At 37.8% G+C, this 17176-nt stretch overlaps 3 protein-coding genes across 7 annotated transcripts; 2 read left to right on the forward strand and 1 right to left on the reverse strand.

Moving 5' to 3' along the window:
• Positions 1-5: 5 nt before the first annotated feature.
• Positions 6-8934, forward strand: LOC111334330 (methionyl-tRNA formyltransferase, mitochondrial). 2 transcript variants are annotated; one of them, XM_088746943.1, is made up of 12 exons: positions 6-221; positions 1479-1545; positions 3429-3529; positions 3619-3699; positions 4429-4551; positions 5170-5209; positions 5519-5581; positions 6035-6110; positions 6468-6559; positions 7460-7529; positions 7771-7853; positions 8380-8520. In XM_088746943.1, the coding sequence occupies exons 1-12, from the start codon at positions 97-99 to the stop codon at positions 8416-8418; spliced, it is 960 nt and encodes a 319-aa protein (XP_088603069.1). In that variant the 5' UTR covers positions 6-96; the 3' UTR covers positions 8419-8520. The 2 variants fall into 2 exon arrangements, with proteins under 2 accessions (XP_088603069.1, XP_022795765.2); XM_022940030.2 differs by having other exon boundaries at positions 9-221; positions 8489-8934.
• A 1986-nt stretch (positions 8935-10920) lies between these two features.
• Positions 10921-14528, reverse strand: LOC111334327 (dopamine receptor D2.L-like). Of its 4 annotated transcripts, none has more exons than XM_088746950.1 (3): positions 14491-14528; positions 13245-13336; positions 10921-12596 (listed from the first exon to the last, which is right to left on the reverse strand). In XM_088746950.1, exon 3 carries the CDS (start codon positions 12416-12418, stop codon positions 11444-11446), a length of 975 nt encoding a protein of 324 aa, XP_088603076.1. In that variant the 5' UTR covers positions 12419-12596; positions 13245-13336; positions 14491-14528; the 3' UTR covers positions 10921-11443. The 4 variants fall into 4 exon arrangements, with proteins under 4 accessions (XP_088603076.1, XP_088603077.1, XP_022795763.2 ...); XM_088746951.1 differs by lacking the exon at positions 14491-14528 and adding an exon at positions 14472-14487; XM_022940028.2 differs by lacking the exon at positions 14491-14528 and adding an exon at positions 14472-14488 and having other exon boundaries at positions 10921-13336.
• Positions 14529-15524: 996 nt separating this feature from the next.
• Positions 15525-16687, forward strand: LOC111334328 (U6 snRNA-associated Sm-like protein LSm7). The gene is made up of 4 exons (XM_022940029.2): positions 15525-15567; positions 15645-15732; positions 16005-16076; positions 16273-16687. Exons 1-4 carry the CDS (start codon positions 15562-15564, stop codon positions 16407-16409), a joined length of 303 nt encoding a protein of 100 aa, XP_022795764.2. The 5' UTR covers positions 15525-15561; the 3' UTR covers positions 16410-16687.
• Positions 16688-17176: the final 489 nt, after the last annotated feature.

Consider the following 17176-nt stretch of genomic DNA (forward strand, 5'->3'; position numbering starts at 1 on the left):
CTGTCAATAATTTGTCGGCTGAACAGTCGTGAAAGTTCGACATGAGCGATGGTTTCCGATTGCTTGAAAACCATGGCGTACTGAAAGCAAACAAACATGAGAAATTTCTTGAAGGCCTTGTCAACTACACATGGATCCTGCAGACCTCCCTGGAAAATATTATTTTTTGGAACAGATCGATTCGCTGTCCATCCACTGAAGGCTTTGCATGAAAATCAGAGGTTCGTGAGAACTGTTTGTCATACGTGCAAAAATGCACACTTTTTTGGTGATGGGCAAGTTGTAACATATGTAAGTGCGTTTTTGGACGCGGAAAAGCGATAGAAAAGACCGCAACAGTGCCTCACACGGTACACTGTCTTGGTGCAGCTTTCTAAGTAGTCATTTGAATTCAATTGCATGTCTTCGGCTTTTTTAATAAAGAGGGCAAGATTACTAACAGCTGATTGGCTGATGGAGGGCATTTTTCATCAAGTTTGGTAGTTGTCCTAGACAAATTACTCGAATTTGTTTGTTTCTTAGGTCACTTGGGTTCTTTTGACGTTCATGTAAACAAAAATCTTGCCCTTTATATTATAAACAAACAATTAATCACATGGAGCTGAGTGAAATTAAGGATGCCAATCTTGTGTGTTTCAGAAGTTGCAGAAATTGCCTTCCTTGTGATCTGGGCACTAACTGCAACTTTTGAAACCACATGTGATATTAATCCTTAATTTAACTCAGCCCCATGCAATTACCTATACATTTAACAATTATTCTTTGAAAAATGGCTAAATATTTACAGAGCCGTGAAGCGGCAAGTTAAAATATTCCCGAAAGCCACTATTCACCGAGATTGAAAAAAATAATTGTTTTACTGTATACACACGAAGTGATCACGACAAAATTAAAAGGAAGCCATTTTAAGGCAATTTCTGCTTCTGAAACTCTAGCGAAAGGCAAGTTTACGCCCACTATTTTGTTTTTCACATTATCCACTCGCTCAGAGGTGTACATTGTTGATTATCCCAAGATAGCAAACCAACCAGATTGCTTGAAAAGCCAAGATCACTGAGTGTGTATATTACTAAATTTTGGAGTCCTGAGGAATTCCTATTGGATATAGTTTTCATGTGAGGTTACATTGAGAAAACCTAAACTGCAGCAGTGATGTTTAGAGTTCTTTTTCATACACTGGCTAAGATTATGTTGTACTTAAAGTGATTTCAATCCATTAATTAATTTCTATTTTTTTTTGTTTAATGAAAAAATTGTCAATAATTGTTAGACATATTTAGAATTCAAATTATACAAGGAAATATGGCAGTGTGAATTATACATTCATACAATACATTATACATATTTGTCCATAAAGTTTGCTTAGCTTTAAAAAGTGAGCCACGGTGCCTGTATGACCATCTAGTGTTGAAAATGTGTGGTTTTTACTTTTTGAGTATTTTATACATATATCTTTTTAAATTTTGTTTTGAAATTAGAAGTTCAGGCTCAGTTGTAAAATGGATTGATGTTGTGTGTCCACCAGACAGACGCAAAGTGATGAAGGTATGTCATAATTACAGGACTCAGTCTGTTAAAAATTACCCAAATGTGTCATATAGTATGACATACTGATATTAATTAGAGGGAAATGATAAATATCAAGGGAAACAATTAATATCAATACTTGATTGTTTTTGCTTTGGATATTCTTATCTTCTTGGAGAGGATACAGGTAGTCCTTCAAAGGATTACAGTACTTTTTGGGACAAACCCTCAAATATTTAATTGACTGTTACTTTTTTACTACAGCTTGGTGTCTACTGTAAATGTCTGTCAAGAATATAGGTTTTCTAATTTCCAGGAAATTTAAAAATGCAGCCATTCAGGAGTCTATCTATTAAGTGTATACCACTCAGGTGAATGGTGCTTTTCACGTCTGCTGATTGGCTAGTTTGGAAGTGAATGGCAGGTACTTTTCACCTCCAAGTAGCCAAAGAGACAAAATTGCATGTCAAGAGTTTAATTTTTCCATCAAGTAATGGAAATCAACTAACATTCACTCTGATGATGACTTCCGCACAGGTTGTCGAAACGTCAGTCACTGCCACCGACAACAGTCCTTCTCAGGACTACACTCACCCGGACGATCAGACTACACCTTCACATTCACCTCAGTGTTGGTGAAAGTGGCAGATATTTATCCTGTGGCTTTGCAGCTCAGTAAATATCCACCACTATTCATCATCCTCTTTAGAGAATACCAATAATTGTGAAGTAGCTAGAAAAATTTAAGTTGACCTAATTTCATTTAGGTCTTGTGTTAAATTTATAATTTTTCTGTTTGTATTTACACTATTCAATCTTTTATTTTACAGTAAGAGCTTGAAACTGTCAGATAAAATCAATGCACTCTCTAAAATGAAACTTTATAAATGTCTCAGGGAAGAAGCTGGCTGTGCAATGAGGTTCTAAACGATTAACTGGAATACAGCTTTAAGTTTAAATTTACAAGACATGTTTCAACATTCTCATGTCATCTTCAGTTGCAAATGAGCTTTTAACGGTTGTACATTTGAATTTGTATTAAGATACGTTGCAAAGTACATGTCAGGGCTTACGTTACAATTTGAATATTAAATACGCGGAAAATGTAAATAGCACACACTTGACTAGACCAAATAATAATAATAATAATAATAATAATAATAATAATAATAATAATAATAATAACAATAATAATAATAATAAAATAAAAGACCAAAAATTTATAAACGACACACGAACTGCATCTTTCACTACATTCATGTGTCGTTTATAAATTTTCGTGTGCTGGTTGTAATGCCAGTTATATTGGTGAGACCACTCGCCTCATTTGACATTTGTACACGAGTTTGTGAGCACCTCTTGTCGGACAAGACTTCACATATTTACAAGCACCTGCAATCATCAAGGGCTTGTCTTGACTCTTGTTATACAGAATGTTTCACAATCCTAGATTCTGCCGCTTCAAAATACCAAATTAAGATCAAAGAGGCATTCCATATTAAGTGGGAAAAACCCATTCTTAATCAGCAATTGAAGCATCTAGAATTGTCTCTTTCCTTTTAATTATGTTGTTCCTTGATCTTTTATTTTATTATTATAATTATAATTATTATTTTTGTTTTTTGGTCTAGTCAAGCGCGTCCTATATACATTTTTCGCATATTTAATATTAAATTTGTAATGTAAGCCCTGACACGTACTTTGTAACGTACCTTAATATAAATTCAAATGTACAACTGTTAAAAGCTCATTTGCTATTGAAGAAGACATGAGAATGTCGAAACATGCCTTGTAACTTTAAACTTAAAGTTGTTGTTTCTTTATTGAGAGTTACTGTCACTGCTGTCTTTACATCCTTTTGGTAACATAATACTGCTTTACTTTGTAACTTTTTGCCTCAGAAACCTTTGAATGAAGATGATTCTACAAGAGAATTTAGCAACAAACATAATATTCCTATTTATTATTGGAATCACAAGGAAGGCTGGGACCTCAATCAAGGGTAAGAATACAATGACTTTTGGCTTTGGATTGATCAGTATGTTATTATCGTTATTAATATGGCTAATTTTGATTGTTGTCTCACGGCAGGCCACCTGGTCCATATGACATTGCAGTTGTTGCATCCTTTGGCTACTTAATACCTAACCATGTTCTGGACATGTTTCCGTGGTAAAAAAACAGCATACTGCATTAAAGAATTTTAGTAGTATAATAAATAGGAGTAGGTAGAGTGCCATTTATTAAAACCCCAAGAGAATCAAGGACTGCTGTACTTATCAGTATTAATTTTTTCTATCCATTTTAAACAAAGCTGGTGTTTGTTCTTTTTTTGTGTGAAGTTGTTTTTAATTTTTAAACTCTGGGAAATAAATATACGTTGAAGCCTCCTTTTAATTTTAACACAGTAGAAAACAGACAAAAGTAACTTGAGAATTAAGAATGAAAATTATCAAATTGAGGAGGTCTTGTCTTGGTGTAATGACATCATTTTCCAAGGTTAGACAATGAAACATATGTCTGATAATTAGTCAAGGCAATGACTTCCTGATCTTTGAATTGAAACTGAGGGATTTGTCCTTGTTGACTGATGAAATCTTAGCCAAAGTCCCTAATTTTGAGTAAGTGGTAAAAATAAATTGATTTAAGGGAACCACATATTGATCTCCAGCTCAAACAGTTTAGTCTTTGTCTCGTAGAGCTAAGGATGCACTCAGAACCAGAGAAAAGTGTTTGTACAGGAAAGGCATTTACTTGACTAGATGGATAAAATTGGAGAAATGTACAGATAATCAAGATGATAGATGTATATTGTGTCTGCCTAAATACAGTGTTAGCAAAGAAACAGAAGGGTGACCCTGTGTTATCATAGTGTTATTGTGTAATTAATTTTCATTTTAGTGGTGCTATAAACATTCACCCATCTCTCCTGCCGCAGTGGAAAGGAGCTGCGCCAATGTCACATGCAATATTAAGTGGAGCAAAGGAGACAGGGATATCCATAGTTGAAGTATCCAGAGACAGGTCAATTTAAATTTAAAAAATAAGGCTGTATGATGCTGTAGTCTGTTGAGTAATAGATCACAGATAGCATCAAAATGTGGCAAGAACAAAACAGTGTGCCCCATGTGTCACTTAATATGTTTTCACCACATTTTGATATCGTCTGTGATATATTACTGCACAGAACCACAGCAACATAGAAATATTGAGTGACTGAAAGCAACCCTCAGAAAAATCTTTCTGGGGTCAACTTACTGCAACTTGTCAATCTATTGACCATAAAAGATGTTTAACTTAGGTTTTCAATACGAGAGAACCAGAACAGCCATTAGACACACATGTAGTAACATTCTTGTGCAAATAGAAGCTCAAATAGAAGCAAGAATGGAAGTCTTAGTGACCATACTGTCATCTCTCTAACCCCCCCCCCCCACCACCCCAGAGGTGTGATAGTTCATAGTTCATCCAAACGTGTTGAATTTGGGCTAACTGTGGCAAAAACTCTTTCTTTTTCACTGATGATGTATCTCAACACAGTTGACAATGGCTAAAACTGATTGGAGTCTTTTTTCCACTGAAAATGTATCTCAACACAGGAAGTGATCCCAAATTATTTTCATTGTCACTTGTGAATTTTAGATTTGATGCTGGGCAGTGCTTACTTCAAGAAACATTTAAGGTTTGGAGTTTTATCACCTTACTAGTTGAGTTTTGTTTTGTTTTGTTTTTTTTCGTGTGTTGTTTCAATTAAAAATGCTTATGCAGTAAATGGTTTGAACCCGGGGGTAACATGTGAAGGTGTAGTATGATCGTCCGGGTGAGTGTAGTCCTGAGTGTAGTCCCTTGACTCTGATGATGACTTCCGCACAGGTTGTCGAAACGTCAGTCACTGCCACCGACAACAGTCCTTCTCAGGACTACACTCACCCGGACGATCATACTACACCTTCACAAAAATGCTTATGTTAAGATTTCATCTGTTTCAAAGATTTCAGAGGATGTTATGTACGATGACCTTTCGAATCAACTTGCAACACTTGGCACACAAATGGTGGGTGTTTCGGTCACATTACCCTGTTGGAATTAAAGAACTTACCAGTCTTTACCATGCTTAGGTCCCCTTTATTCTCTCACTTTACAAACCTATACCCAGGCATACTTCTCCTCCCTCAAGAACACGTGATAAGCACCATCTTAATCTAGGGGAACGCTGGCTAACGCAGACATTCTCTCTGTGTTCTACACCTTCCATTTCTGTTTGGCATCCTAAAATCTAAGCGTGGAACAGGATAGATTTCACTAGAACTTATGCGTTTTTAAATTATTGCCCTTTTCTTTATTCCAGATTGCCATTGGTACTATCATATAAACAAAGGTTTCATTGATTTATGTAGCATTAGGTTATCGTGATTTACACGCTTAGCCAGCTGACTCAGTTTCAACTACTTGTATTGTCGTTAAAATTCACATTTCTTGACCTAACATTACGATTTTGTAACCTCAGCTGATGCATGCTCTAGAGAATTTAGAGTCTTTGCGCAAAAATCCCATACAGCGGGGAAAGATGAAAGCCAGCTGGGGTAAGTTTGCAGATGAATAAAGGTGGTAAGTATCTAACGAAACTGTAGGACTGCGTCGGTGGGGGAGTGTAACAAGGTAATTTGGTTTATCAACTGAGTTGACAATGTAAATTGGCCACCGTAAAGAGTTTCAAAGCTGACGTTTCGAGCGTTAGCCGTTCGTCAGAGTTTGTACTTCTTTGTGAATGGGCAACAGTACAGAAATCTAACAAAGATTCCAAGAATTATCAGTGCGTATGGTATCCTCTGTGTGATCTGCAAGACCAGAAAAGGTTCTTCCGTTCTTGCTTCTTCGGTAGGAATTCAAGTTCTTTCCTTCTTTTTTAAACATTTGAATAATTGTTACCGTCGTTACAGCCCATCGTCTGACTAAAGAGGACGGTTACATTGACTGGACAGATCACACTTGGTCTTATATCAGGAGGCGATGGAATGCTCTCTCTACCAGAGTAAGAAATGATTGTTGTTGCCGACCAACTTTTTGCAGCCTAATCAGGAATACAGTTTTCGTTTGAGTTTCATGTTTGAGAAATAGATTCGAAACAGTAACAAGAATGATCACGGCTTTGATCTCTCAGAATTATTTTCTCATTTCGACAACCTGAGCGAAAGTCATCTTTAAGGTCCAGTGAGGAGTTGTTTGTCAATGGAGTAATAGTAAGCAAAGTCTAATGTCTTTACGTGGGGCATGGTTATCCATATTGCCCGAGCCAGAGGCTCATGTATGAAACGCAATACAACAACCCACCCATCCTACCCCAGGGGAGGACATCCATCACACAGTAATCTCGTGCGTGGGAAATTAACGTCTCCTACTCCTAACCCTGCAGGAGACGGGACCTCCATTTATTCGTCCCTATCCGAGAAGACTAGAATATCTCAACCTTTTTTTGATGTTATAGAAAGGCAGCATATTCTTCTCAATTATTTTAAGACCTTGAGTGTTGGTCCGGTCGGGGCTCGAACCCTCGACCTCCCGCACATCAGTCTAGCGCTGTATCCATTGAGCTAACCAGGAGGCGGTTAATGGAGTGTCTTAAGTGTGATGCGTGAAACGTTATTAGTCAGTCAAATTGTGCTTTGGCATTTGTGGGTGAAATACTCAAATGATATACGTCGGTCGTGACTGGTTAGTTTCGATCTATCGGTAAAGTGTGGTGAGTCTGTTCGGGCGTCATGCATGCGGCCATGGCTTTATCGTCCATGTAGCGTAACAAAAACTACCTTTCTTGTCCTTCATATTTAAGACAAGTGAAGTGGTTAATCATACAATGGACAAGTGCCACACTAAACGTGTTTGGTTTGTTTGTTTGTTTGTTTTTATCTGTTTGTCTCGTTTTTCCTCTTAGGTTGGAGTTCAGACAAGCTGGGAAGGCAAAAAGGTCAAGTTAATCAAAATGTCTAAGGAGTGTCTTCAGTGTAAGTCGGTTTGGCTTTTAAGCGCCACTCCTCTTGGTTGTGAACGTAGGAGAAGATTTTTGTATAAACCAAAAAATTTCAACATCGAAAGTTTAAAACGTCAGTGTGATGATATCATTGATCAAACATACTGCGAATCTGAGAGGCTCATTCTCGTCGCTAACAATTCAGTTGGCGAAGATTATTCTGAGTATTCTCGTCCTCAGGCTGATTATTACTTCCATGATGTTATTATTTCTAGTAACAGCTGAAGATACTGTGTCAACAATTCCAGGGGAAGTGAAGTATGATAGAGATCGTGATGCCCTGTACATTAGATGTCGGGTATGTGCACCATCAGTTTTAGTATTTTGTTCTTTTAATTTCTTAGTCCATGCTTTAATCTCTATCGGTCGCGCTAAAATTCTGAAAAAGTCCCCTAGAGTCCCTTTCTTTTGATGTTCTGGTGAAGTACACTCACGGTTTTGGTAAAAAAGCTTTTCGGTCGTTGTGGCGGTTTAAAGAGGTCCACTTTTCAGTAATTTTAGCTGTAAAAGCAAATTATGACTTAAATAACCACAAACAAAATTACAGCAACAGAATTTTAACTTTCCATTTTGAAAAATGGAAATTATATTATATTTCTGTGAGATAAAAGGTGTTCTGTCGTCTTTGTTGCTCAGGTGTTTAAAGAAGTGCTATTATAATACATTCAGTCCGTTGCCCGTTGGCTATTTTGTATGCCTTGTTGGTCATGTAAAATATAATTCATTCAACGTACTTGTCTGAGAACTGAACTTTTTTTTGAAGCTGGTGGGTCAGCTGTAAGCCCGAAACACTTATCATGTGATATTTTCGCTTCTTGTGTCAGTCTGTTGGAGCATTTTTTTCGTCATTCAAACTGGAATGAAGTAAGGATACAACTTGAGGAGTGCGGATGCAGCATTTTTTATTAATGCTTCGTGTTTACGTTCACCTAGGACGGTTGGGTTGGAATAACAGAGCTACAGTTTGAAACCAAGACAGTCATTACTGCTAAAGACTTTGCAAACGCATATCTTCATGAATCAGTTCGGAATCCTTTGAAATTGTGTTTTCAAAGTCTTCCGTGGAAAGAAAAATGACTATGCGCTCAAAATATTTGATTTGTTATCAAACGTACATCTGACATTGAATTTTGGGCAGGTGTCGACGACAGCAGTGAGCTTTCAGCATGGAGGCGGGTCGTTTGTAACCATACTGGACATTGCCTGAAATGCAATTCCTTCCGTACTGATAACGGCCTATCTCGAAATGTATTTATCGAGCGTAACTTGCTGACTGTTGGTAGGTCGCAGGAAACAGGTCATGGTCGCACATAATAAGCATTAATTATTGCAGAAGAAAAGAATTGCTAAATTAAACCTACTCGTCTCTTGTCCAACAACGCTACACTTTTGATGTTTCGTTCCTATTTTTTTACTGTTTAAGTAGTACTGTTTTATCCCCTATATCCAACTTGTGCCCATCCCACTCATCCCCAAGCTCCCCCAACCCCACAACTCCCGCTGTAGAACATTTCTTTTCCTGTTTCCATCTTTCCCTGCCTCACTCGTTAAACTTTTCATCATGTTTTTAACTAGTTTTAAACTTGTATTATTAGTATCTGGAGATTAGAAAGCCTGGAGACTCCATACGTAACTAATGCATATCTTTGAAAGGCAACAATTTTTACTCATCGCTCTTAATGATAAAAAAAAATTTTACTTTGAGCAAGAACAGATAACTAAGTGAGTTCAGCGTGAACGCTTTGGCAAATCAAACTTTCGTCATTTTCGATTTGGTTGAGCTTCCGAGGTGAACAGTGACTGTTTGATTTCCTCCGGGAAAGTACATGTTTAACTGTTTTATTTTCAGAGCTAAGAAAATGTTTGATGACTTTCCTCGACTTGGCGTAGTCATCTGGAAAAAGGAAAGCTGTTACTGTGCGCATTCAGCTTTTTATCAACAGCGCTTGCATTGTATTCCCCCTTTCATGAAGAATGTATTATTCCCTTCTTGACGAGAGGAAATGAAAATTAACTTACAGTTGTCGTTGGTAAATTCCAGGGGACTAAAAGTAGCCGTAAGGTAAGCTGTGTGCATTCCATTTTGTAGCCAGCACCCCTATCATTACAGTTTATTTCACTTTTGGTAAAACGCTATTCTAACTCCAAAGTGAGATAAAGTTATCCGTTCGTTTCTGTGCATAGAAATAAAAATAGAATCATTTTTGTCGCTGACTCTGGTGTGAGGGCTAGCCTTGCATTGACGTCGAGGCCAAAATAATAATTTGGAATTAAATGCCGGTGGTGGGTGGGGGGGATGCGCTGGTGTCTGATCAAACTCCCAAGGGATGTCACGTAACTCTCGCTCTCAAGAACGGTTGCGAATGAGACTGGACTAGAAATGGGTTATTCTCTACCATATTTTATAATCAAAGATTCGATTTGAATATATATGTTTTTTTTTTGGTCACTTAGCTCTACCTCCAACAAGATATATACAGAAGTAACAAAATTCGGCACCGCTGCATTCAAACTTAAAAACAATTTTGCCGAAAGTGGACGTACGAGTGTCTCGGGCGATACCGATGAATATCACCCGACTGTCTGATTCTGAAAAGAATCATGTTTGTCACTTATCTTTATATTCAACAAAAGATCAAATCAGGGTAATAAATGAAACATTCCTTGATGAAATGTTTCTTAAACAGCTGAAACCAACTATTGCTGCTTTTACACGTTACTGATTAGTCGAGCTTTATGTCAATAACTCCTGCATTCTAATTGATTCTTATCTGAGTAACTAGGAAGTTTTCACCCAACTAATCTGGCCTCGTTTCATTTGTTTTGACACTGCCCAACAGTTAAAAAAGTCACCACGATTTACCTATCAACGTGATCAATCACATATGGCCCAAGCGTACTGTGCATGATTTTGGGGCTTAAAGGTCATTTACGGGAATACCTAACATATTAAGATTGAATTTTAAGCGTAAGCCTTGGCAAAATTTTGTCGCGTTTGTTCATGACTACGGTTCAACGGTTGTTCCTTTGTCGGCCATTTTGAGGTTTAACCCAGAGTCACTTTTCAAGGCTTGCGTTCGGCCGGAAGCAAATTATCTTTTGGCTTTGTAATTTCTATTTCTGAAAAGTCACTTTTAACCTCTTCTATATAGCTTTCAAGGGCTACTGATTTTCGTATTGGTGGTATCCATGTAGATTTGACGTGGCAGGGATGGGTTTTTTTGTCCTCCCCTCGGAATACGTAAATCAGACGCACTCTCCTTGCGAACTGATCAAAGTCCCACAATAGTTGTTGTCTGATCTGTTTTTGTTTTGTAGCGGGTGTTGGAATGAATTTAAGCCCTTTTGCCAGTAAATTAATCTGGTCGTTTGTAAGTTCTTTATTTGAGAGGTTTTTATGTGCGTTTTGTTCGCCTCTAGTTTGATAGTTGAACGTGTTTGGCAAGACCGCGGTTTCGATCCTAATCTGGTGGATCTCGTCAGTTGCCGATTCACTAAATAGACTGTTGCACCCGTACGCAATACAATGTCTAACCATGACGAGAACATGCTGTATCCTTAAGAAAATGAATAAAAATGCCTCCAAACGTAGCCGTTTGCTTCGATTTTACTTGAAAGTTTTACCTGCGTGACCTGTAGCCTCGTTTCGAAACTTCAAAATCTGCTGAGCTTTCGTACAGTGGGCCTAAATGCGATAAGGGCTGTTGCCACCCTGGGAGGTTTATTTGCAAAACTACTTTGCTTCTTTCTCAAACCACCGAGTCAATCCTAGCATCATTCACTTTGCATCATTCACTTTGTCAATCTCAGGGCTATGAAAAACGTTGCTCTTCTGAATATTTCGTTTCATATGAGGTCGTTCCGAGTCCCTGCAGTAACACCAAGGTCTCATTTTTTATCTGATAAAGTAAAGGAGTTCCTTTTCCAATGCATAATTCCGCACCACGCTTTTTTCAACCAGAAACCACGTCTGCAATAAGCTCCGTAAACAATGGGATCAAGAAAACTTGTAAATAACAATGGAAAATTAGCAACAAAACAAAATAGCGCTTGATCTTCAAGAGGTTTGTACTTGCCGCTGCCAAATGCTACCCACATACAGATCACATTCAACGGACCGGTGGAAAAAGCAAATACAGCAACCATAATGGAGAATGCTTTGCACACACGGACATGTTGTTGTCGGCTTGCTTCACGTTGATATGTGCTTGTTTCTGATAAATCTTTTAAGACGCAGAATCTAGATTTTCTGAGAGCCAAGGCCGCTTGAATGTAACATACAGCAATAATGACCAGTGGTATCATCAAGGAAATCGCGGTTCTCAATGTGTAGAACGCGATTCGATAGTTTTTGTTTTGGTTCTTATCCTCAGAACAAGACAGTGGACCAACTGTTGAGGCGTTATACATGACAGGGACAGTCAGTACCGCTGACAACAGCCAGCATAGGCTCAGCATGACAGCAACAGCCCGCTTTGAAAAGCGAGTTTTAAGTGGGGTCACGATTGCGCGCCTTCTTTCAATGGCGATAACAACCTGTGTGGACACCCGGAGAAACGGGTAAAATGTAATCATTGGAATAATCACGCGACATGCAATCATTGTTGAGTACTCGACATCGAAGTCTACGTAAAAGAGAGCTGGAGTGAAAGTGATCAGTATGAATAAATCTGCAAAAGTAAGATGCAACATTAACACTTTGTTTGCTGTCAAATTTTGTCGCCCCTTGTTCTTTTTGATTTCATGAAACACAAGAATGTTCTCAAAGATTCCTATGATGAAAAACAGTCCATAAAAGAGTTGCAAAACAATGATCCCTGTCCTGGTGCCCTCTGGCATACTAGAATCCAGTATTGTAGGCATAGCTCACTTCAGAGATGAGATGAAAGTAGTCTCTACCTTAATAAGGAAACAAAATATGCAACTTGAAATACTCCAAAATGGTATGCATTATGATCACTGTCCTGGTGCCCTCTGGCATACTAGAATCCAGTATTGTAGGCATAGCTCACTTCAGAGATGAGATGAAAGTGGTCTCTACCTTAATAGGGAAACAAAATATGCAATTTGAAATGCTCCAAAATGGTATGAATTATGATCACTGTTATCAAAACAACATTATCCCTGTATGGCTCCCTCCTTTTAATAGCAATTATTTTTGAAAAAAAAAAAAACATCAAAGAAATGAAAATAGCGTCCGAGGAAGATCCTCTCTGTCGGAGAAGGAGGAAGCTAAGCCCTCGCCGGAACTTATAAGATGTGACGATACCGTGATTTTTTTTCCTATACTACGGGACTTTTTGCGGGGAACAAACAACAACGGGGGAAAATAGCTCGATGAAGTACCACTTGGCTCGCGCGAACGCAACTGACTCGTTACGATTTCCTGGTTCATGGGACCTGCTTCGATGAACATACTTCTGGGCCAGCAAGCGGTGCAGGTCGCTTCGCCAGCTTTGAATTCCGTTTTAAGAAACAAAACAAAAAGGAGCTTTCCAGTTAATTAGATTTCATGGTCTAGAGCGGGAACTGACTAATTTGATAACATCACTAAAACATTTTTTCTACCGCAGTTGAATCTTCGATCTACCGCTCAGCTCCGGCACACTTCACTGATAAAGAAAAGGCCAATCGAAGAAAAAGTTACATGTAAAAATTCCTTAAATCTACTGAATGATTACTGGCTCACCTGGTACATTGATAAGGCACAATTAGATGTTTACGATTAACCAAGTCCGAGCAGAAGTATTCCTTTCCAGCCTGAGCCAAAAATTTCATGATCTTGGAAAAAATGACTCAGATTATACAAGACATTATATTCTCTTGGTTTATACTGTTAAACTAAATAAATTTAAACATTTAAATCAATTTTGAAGGTTTAGGTATCTGATAAGGTGCTTGTCAAATGTTATTGTTTTAGAAGCAATCAGGCACTCAGTCAGATGCCAAAAGACAGTCTTTCAGTCTTGTTAAGTAAACTTCTTTGATGTTTGTCATAGAATTCTGATTTCTGAGCGGGACAAATCGCAATCTGCCGAATAAACGTAAAAATTACTGTTTGTACCTTCTGTTGACTTTTCACAGAAGAAAGTTCCATAACTAATGAACTCAGATGACAGTTCTGGTAAATGGACAAAGCCCGACAGGAAATTGCCAACCTGATGTATGATCTTAAAATAGGAAGATCTTAGGTATTTAAGCTTGTACATTCAAGTCAAGCCCAAGCAACAAAGCCTTTGGAGCTGTTTACAGTTGCTTATGAACGCGGTATTCTTTGAATGGGAAAGTCTTTCAGCTTCACCAGTTCAAACTACCTTCGGCTTTACTTGACACTCCTAATTTGTGGCGCATACAGGATCTCTTTTTAGTAACTTAGATAAATCTCTTTTTGCTAAAAATGTATAGGAGGAAAGCTGGAAGAAAAATATATGCGACAAAGTTCGATCTTTTCGAGGCCGTTCAGTCTTGTCAAGTTTTTCTTAACTCTGATATTTACTTGATCTTTTGTGGTAAAATGTGGAGATGAAAAGTACTTGTTGTGTAGTCGAGGGTTAGTCTCAGTCAAGTAAAATACACCAACCCCACCAGCTGTATGAAACAGTTTTACAGTTTGGCTCAGCCGATACTTTTGCTGAAAATTTAGACTCTGCACCAAATAATAACCGATCAGATGGGCGAAAAACAACTACAGTGACTTTTAATTTTCCTTCGAAATATTCTTCCACACTACAATCCTCTCATACCATAAATGATTCTTAGCAAAAGAACAAAGTCGATGATCTGTACTGTTTTGATATCCCCTGCTTTGCGTATGTTTTCCTTTAGCAATACATGTCCCAAGCACTATTTTTGTTAAGTCGTTCACACTCATTGTCCTTATTCAAAAAATTTCCTTTAAACTCTCAGCATTACTGACCTGCAGTGGCCGGACTCACCTTCAAGGTCACTCCTTCACAATTAAGAAACTTTTTCCCACTGCCGCGTCATTTAACTGGGACATTGTGAGGATCATCATTATTTATTCAGGTGATTTCCTCCGGCAACCTATAACAATTGGAACAGCATCTTTCCCATTATGTATTTTGATCTCGTCAGCTTTATTTACTTTATTTTCAATCAATTTATTTCAATCAACGATCATTTTTAACTTGGGGTTCACTGATTCGCAATTTTATTAAAACGGAAACGTTTGTTTAATTACAGTTAAGCATTTTTTTATTCGACCCTGCTAAGTGCAGAAAAGTTGTCGCATGTGAACCTAGTCAGATGGCCTAATTCAGCAGCGAGTTCTGCCTAAATCAGTGATGAAGCATGGGGAAGGTTCGTAAAGGGACTTAGATTTTTATTTGCCTCCCACACGTGACAAATTAAAACGAAAATCATGTTTCCCTTTTAGAGTCATATAAACGTTAAATTTTGTCTTTGACAGTCTGTCAAAACCGCAAAGATAATTATATATTTTTGTTGTTCCCATTCATAGATTTGTTTTGGACGCCGTTTCTTGAAAAGTCGGACAGTAATTAAAACTTCAATGCCGGACTGAAAGATTAAAAAGCTGTCTACACATTGGATCATACCCAGTCCTTCTGTATGTGCCACTCATTCCGATCAGTCGGTAAACGAAGTTCCTATCTAATTTACTTAACGAATCGAAGAAAAAGTAAAAACGGAAAAGGATTTATTTTTGGCCATTTTAGTTAATCTGATTTTACTGCTCCCAGCTAGTCACAAACTCCCTTCGCTATTTGAAGGTTAATTTTTTGAAAAATCCGAAGGAGGCAGTGTCGCGGTTCATGATCATGAGAAGACAATTTATCTGTTTATCACTCATAATTAGACATATTTTTTTTTGATATTTACTTTTTTATGGTTTTATGGCAATATTTTTGCAAGAAGGCTTATGCTTCGACGTATGAAGTAACGAGTTCACCCCAGTCATCAAAGTTTGACGGGGGTCTGAAAGGGAGTTTTTCCCAATCCCATCATTCCTATCGGGGCAAAACAAGATGGCGGTAAGTGTTCTTGATCCTCTTCGGAAGTGTGATTGGGTTTTGATATTTGTTTATAACCGTTCATCGCATTTTTGTAGACTGAAAGAAAGAAAAAGGAAAGTATATTTGAACTGTCCAAGTTTCTTGATAAAAGAGTTCGTGTAAAATTCCAAGGTGGAAGAGAAGGTAAGAAATTTATTTTACAATTCTAAGTACTTTCATGTTTGCCAACACACGTGGTATGGCTGTCAAATATACTAGTTAAAGTAACCTGCTAGTACATAAGTGTGCATAATAAATAATCTCCTTTCATTCAGAAGCAGTGGGTTTTTATTTGCATTTTCAGCGTTCAGATGTAATTTCGTCCATGTGCAGGTTATTAAAATAGTCAATTTGGAGCCACACTCTGTTGCTGAACGCTACCGACAATTTAATGGTATATTAACTTTTGTCTTCAGCTACTGGTGTTTTGAAAGGTTTTGATGCCCTACTGAATGTGGTGTTGGATAATACAACAGAATGTTTAAGAGGTAATAGAGATCATCAATGATTTCTTATTGCTTATCTTTGAGGTGACAAGTCAACTTTGTTTACTTCGCACATGTTCTCAAAGGCTATCAACTGTCAAACCTGTGTTTGTTTCTAAGCAATTTGGATACAGAGCGTTTTTCAGGGCCATTACTAAGAATAAAAAATGTTTGCTCAGAGATTTTTTCGTTTTTACAGATCCTGATGACCCATTCAAACTCACAGATGAGACCAGGCAACTGGGTCTGGCTGTGTGCAGAGGAACGGCTGTGGTTTTGATTTGTCCTGTTGATGGCATGGAACCCATAGCAAATCCATTCTTGCAACAAGAATGATAACTTTTCTAGACTTATCCCTTTTCTGCTCTTTCCTACCTTTTGTAAGACAATGGTTTTTTTTCTTCGTTTGTAATCTTTTTCAAGCAAAATATAAAGTTTGTGCAAAGTGCAGCTACGGTTGTTTGCTCATGGATCTCTTGTATACACGGGTATCTACCTAAACAGCTGTGGTTAGGCATTGAAAGAATGGTTATGGACAGTTACTGACTCCACATCAAGAATAGCCTTCTGTGTTTTACATGTAAATGTAAAGAGAGTAAAATTCATAGTCCTGGTTTGGTGGTGTGTAAATTTTTTTCCGTGTTAGGTGAAATAAAGCAGTCTTTTGAATTGCAATAAAATAACATGTAACTTAAGATGGCTTGCAGTGCATTGCATTGGCAGATACTGGATGAAGAACAGACTAGGACAAGATAAAGATTGTTGTGCTGGAGCTGTTAACTCTTTGTCCCTGAAGAGTGACTTGTATCTAACTTCTTACAATTTCACCCCTGAATCAGACATCAGGGTCACAAGAATTAAGGAAATAACCACCAACTATGGAAGCTCTCTATTGTTAGACAAATTCTCCTTGTCATTACCTTAGGAAATGTGTGGAGAACAGTAAAGACAATATGCATACTACTGTTAGTGTATAATTAAATCAGTGATCAGTTATTTCTTTGTACGTAGTCCACAGATTTAGCTGAGTTACACATTATCTCCTGCTAATGACTTTCACCATTCTCAACACCTGATAGTGGTTACTTAAATGTGTATACAAA

The sequence above is a fragment of the Stylophora pistillata genome, chromosome 1, assembly GCF_964205215.1.
Source record: "Stylophora pistillata chromosome 1, jaStyPist1.2, whole genome shotgun sequence".
Lineage (NCBI taxonomy): Eukaryota > Metazoa > Cnidaria > Anthozoa > Scleractinia > Pocilloporidae > Stylophora > Stylophora pistillata.

Coding starts and splice junctions, on each gene's coding strand:
- LOC111334328 (XM_022940029.2), top strand. Junction 15,733..16,004: donor ATTCCAAGGTGGAAGAGAAG/GTAAGAAATTTA, acceptor TTTTGTCTTCAG/CTACTGGTGTTTTGAAAGGT. Junction 16,077..16,272: donor TACAACAGAATGTTTAAGAG/GTAATAGAGATC, acceptor TCGTTTTTACAG/ATCCTGATGACCCATTCAAA.
- LOC111334330 (XM_022940030.2), top strand. CDS start 97: ATGAGAAATTTCTTGAAGGCCTTGTCAACTACACATGGATCCTGCAGA. Junction 222..1,478: donor GCTTTGCATGAAAATCAGAG/GTTCGTGAGAAC, acceptor TTTTGAAATTAG/AAGTTCAGGCTCAGTTGTAA. Junction 1,546..3,428: donor ACAGACGCAAAGTGATGAAG/GTATGTCATAAT, acceptor TTTTTGCCTCAG/AAACCTTTGAATGAAGATGA.
- LOC111334327 (XM_088746950.1), bottom strand. CDS start 12,418: ATGCCTACAATACTGGATTCTAGTATGCCAGAGGGCACCAGGACAGGG.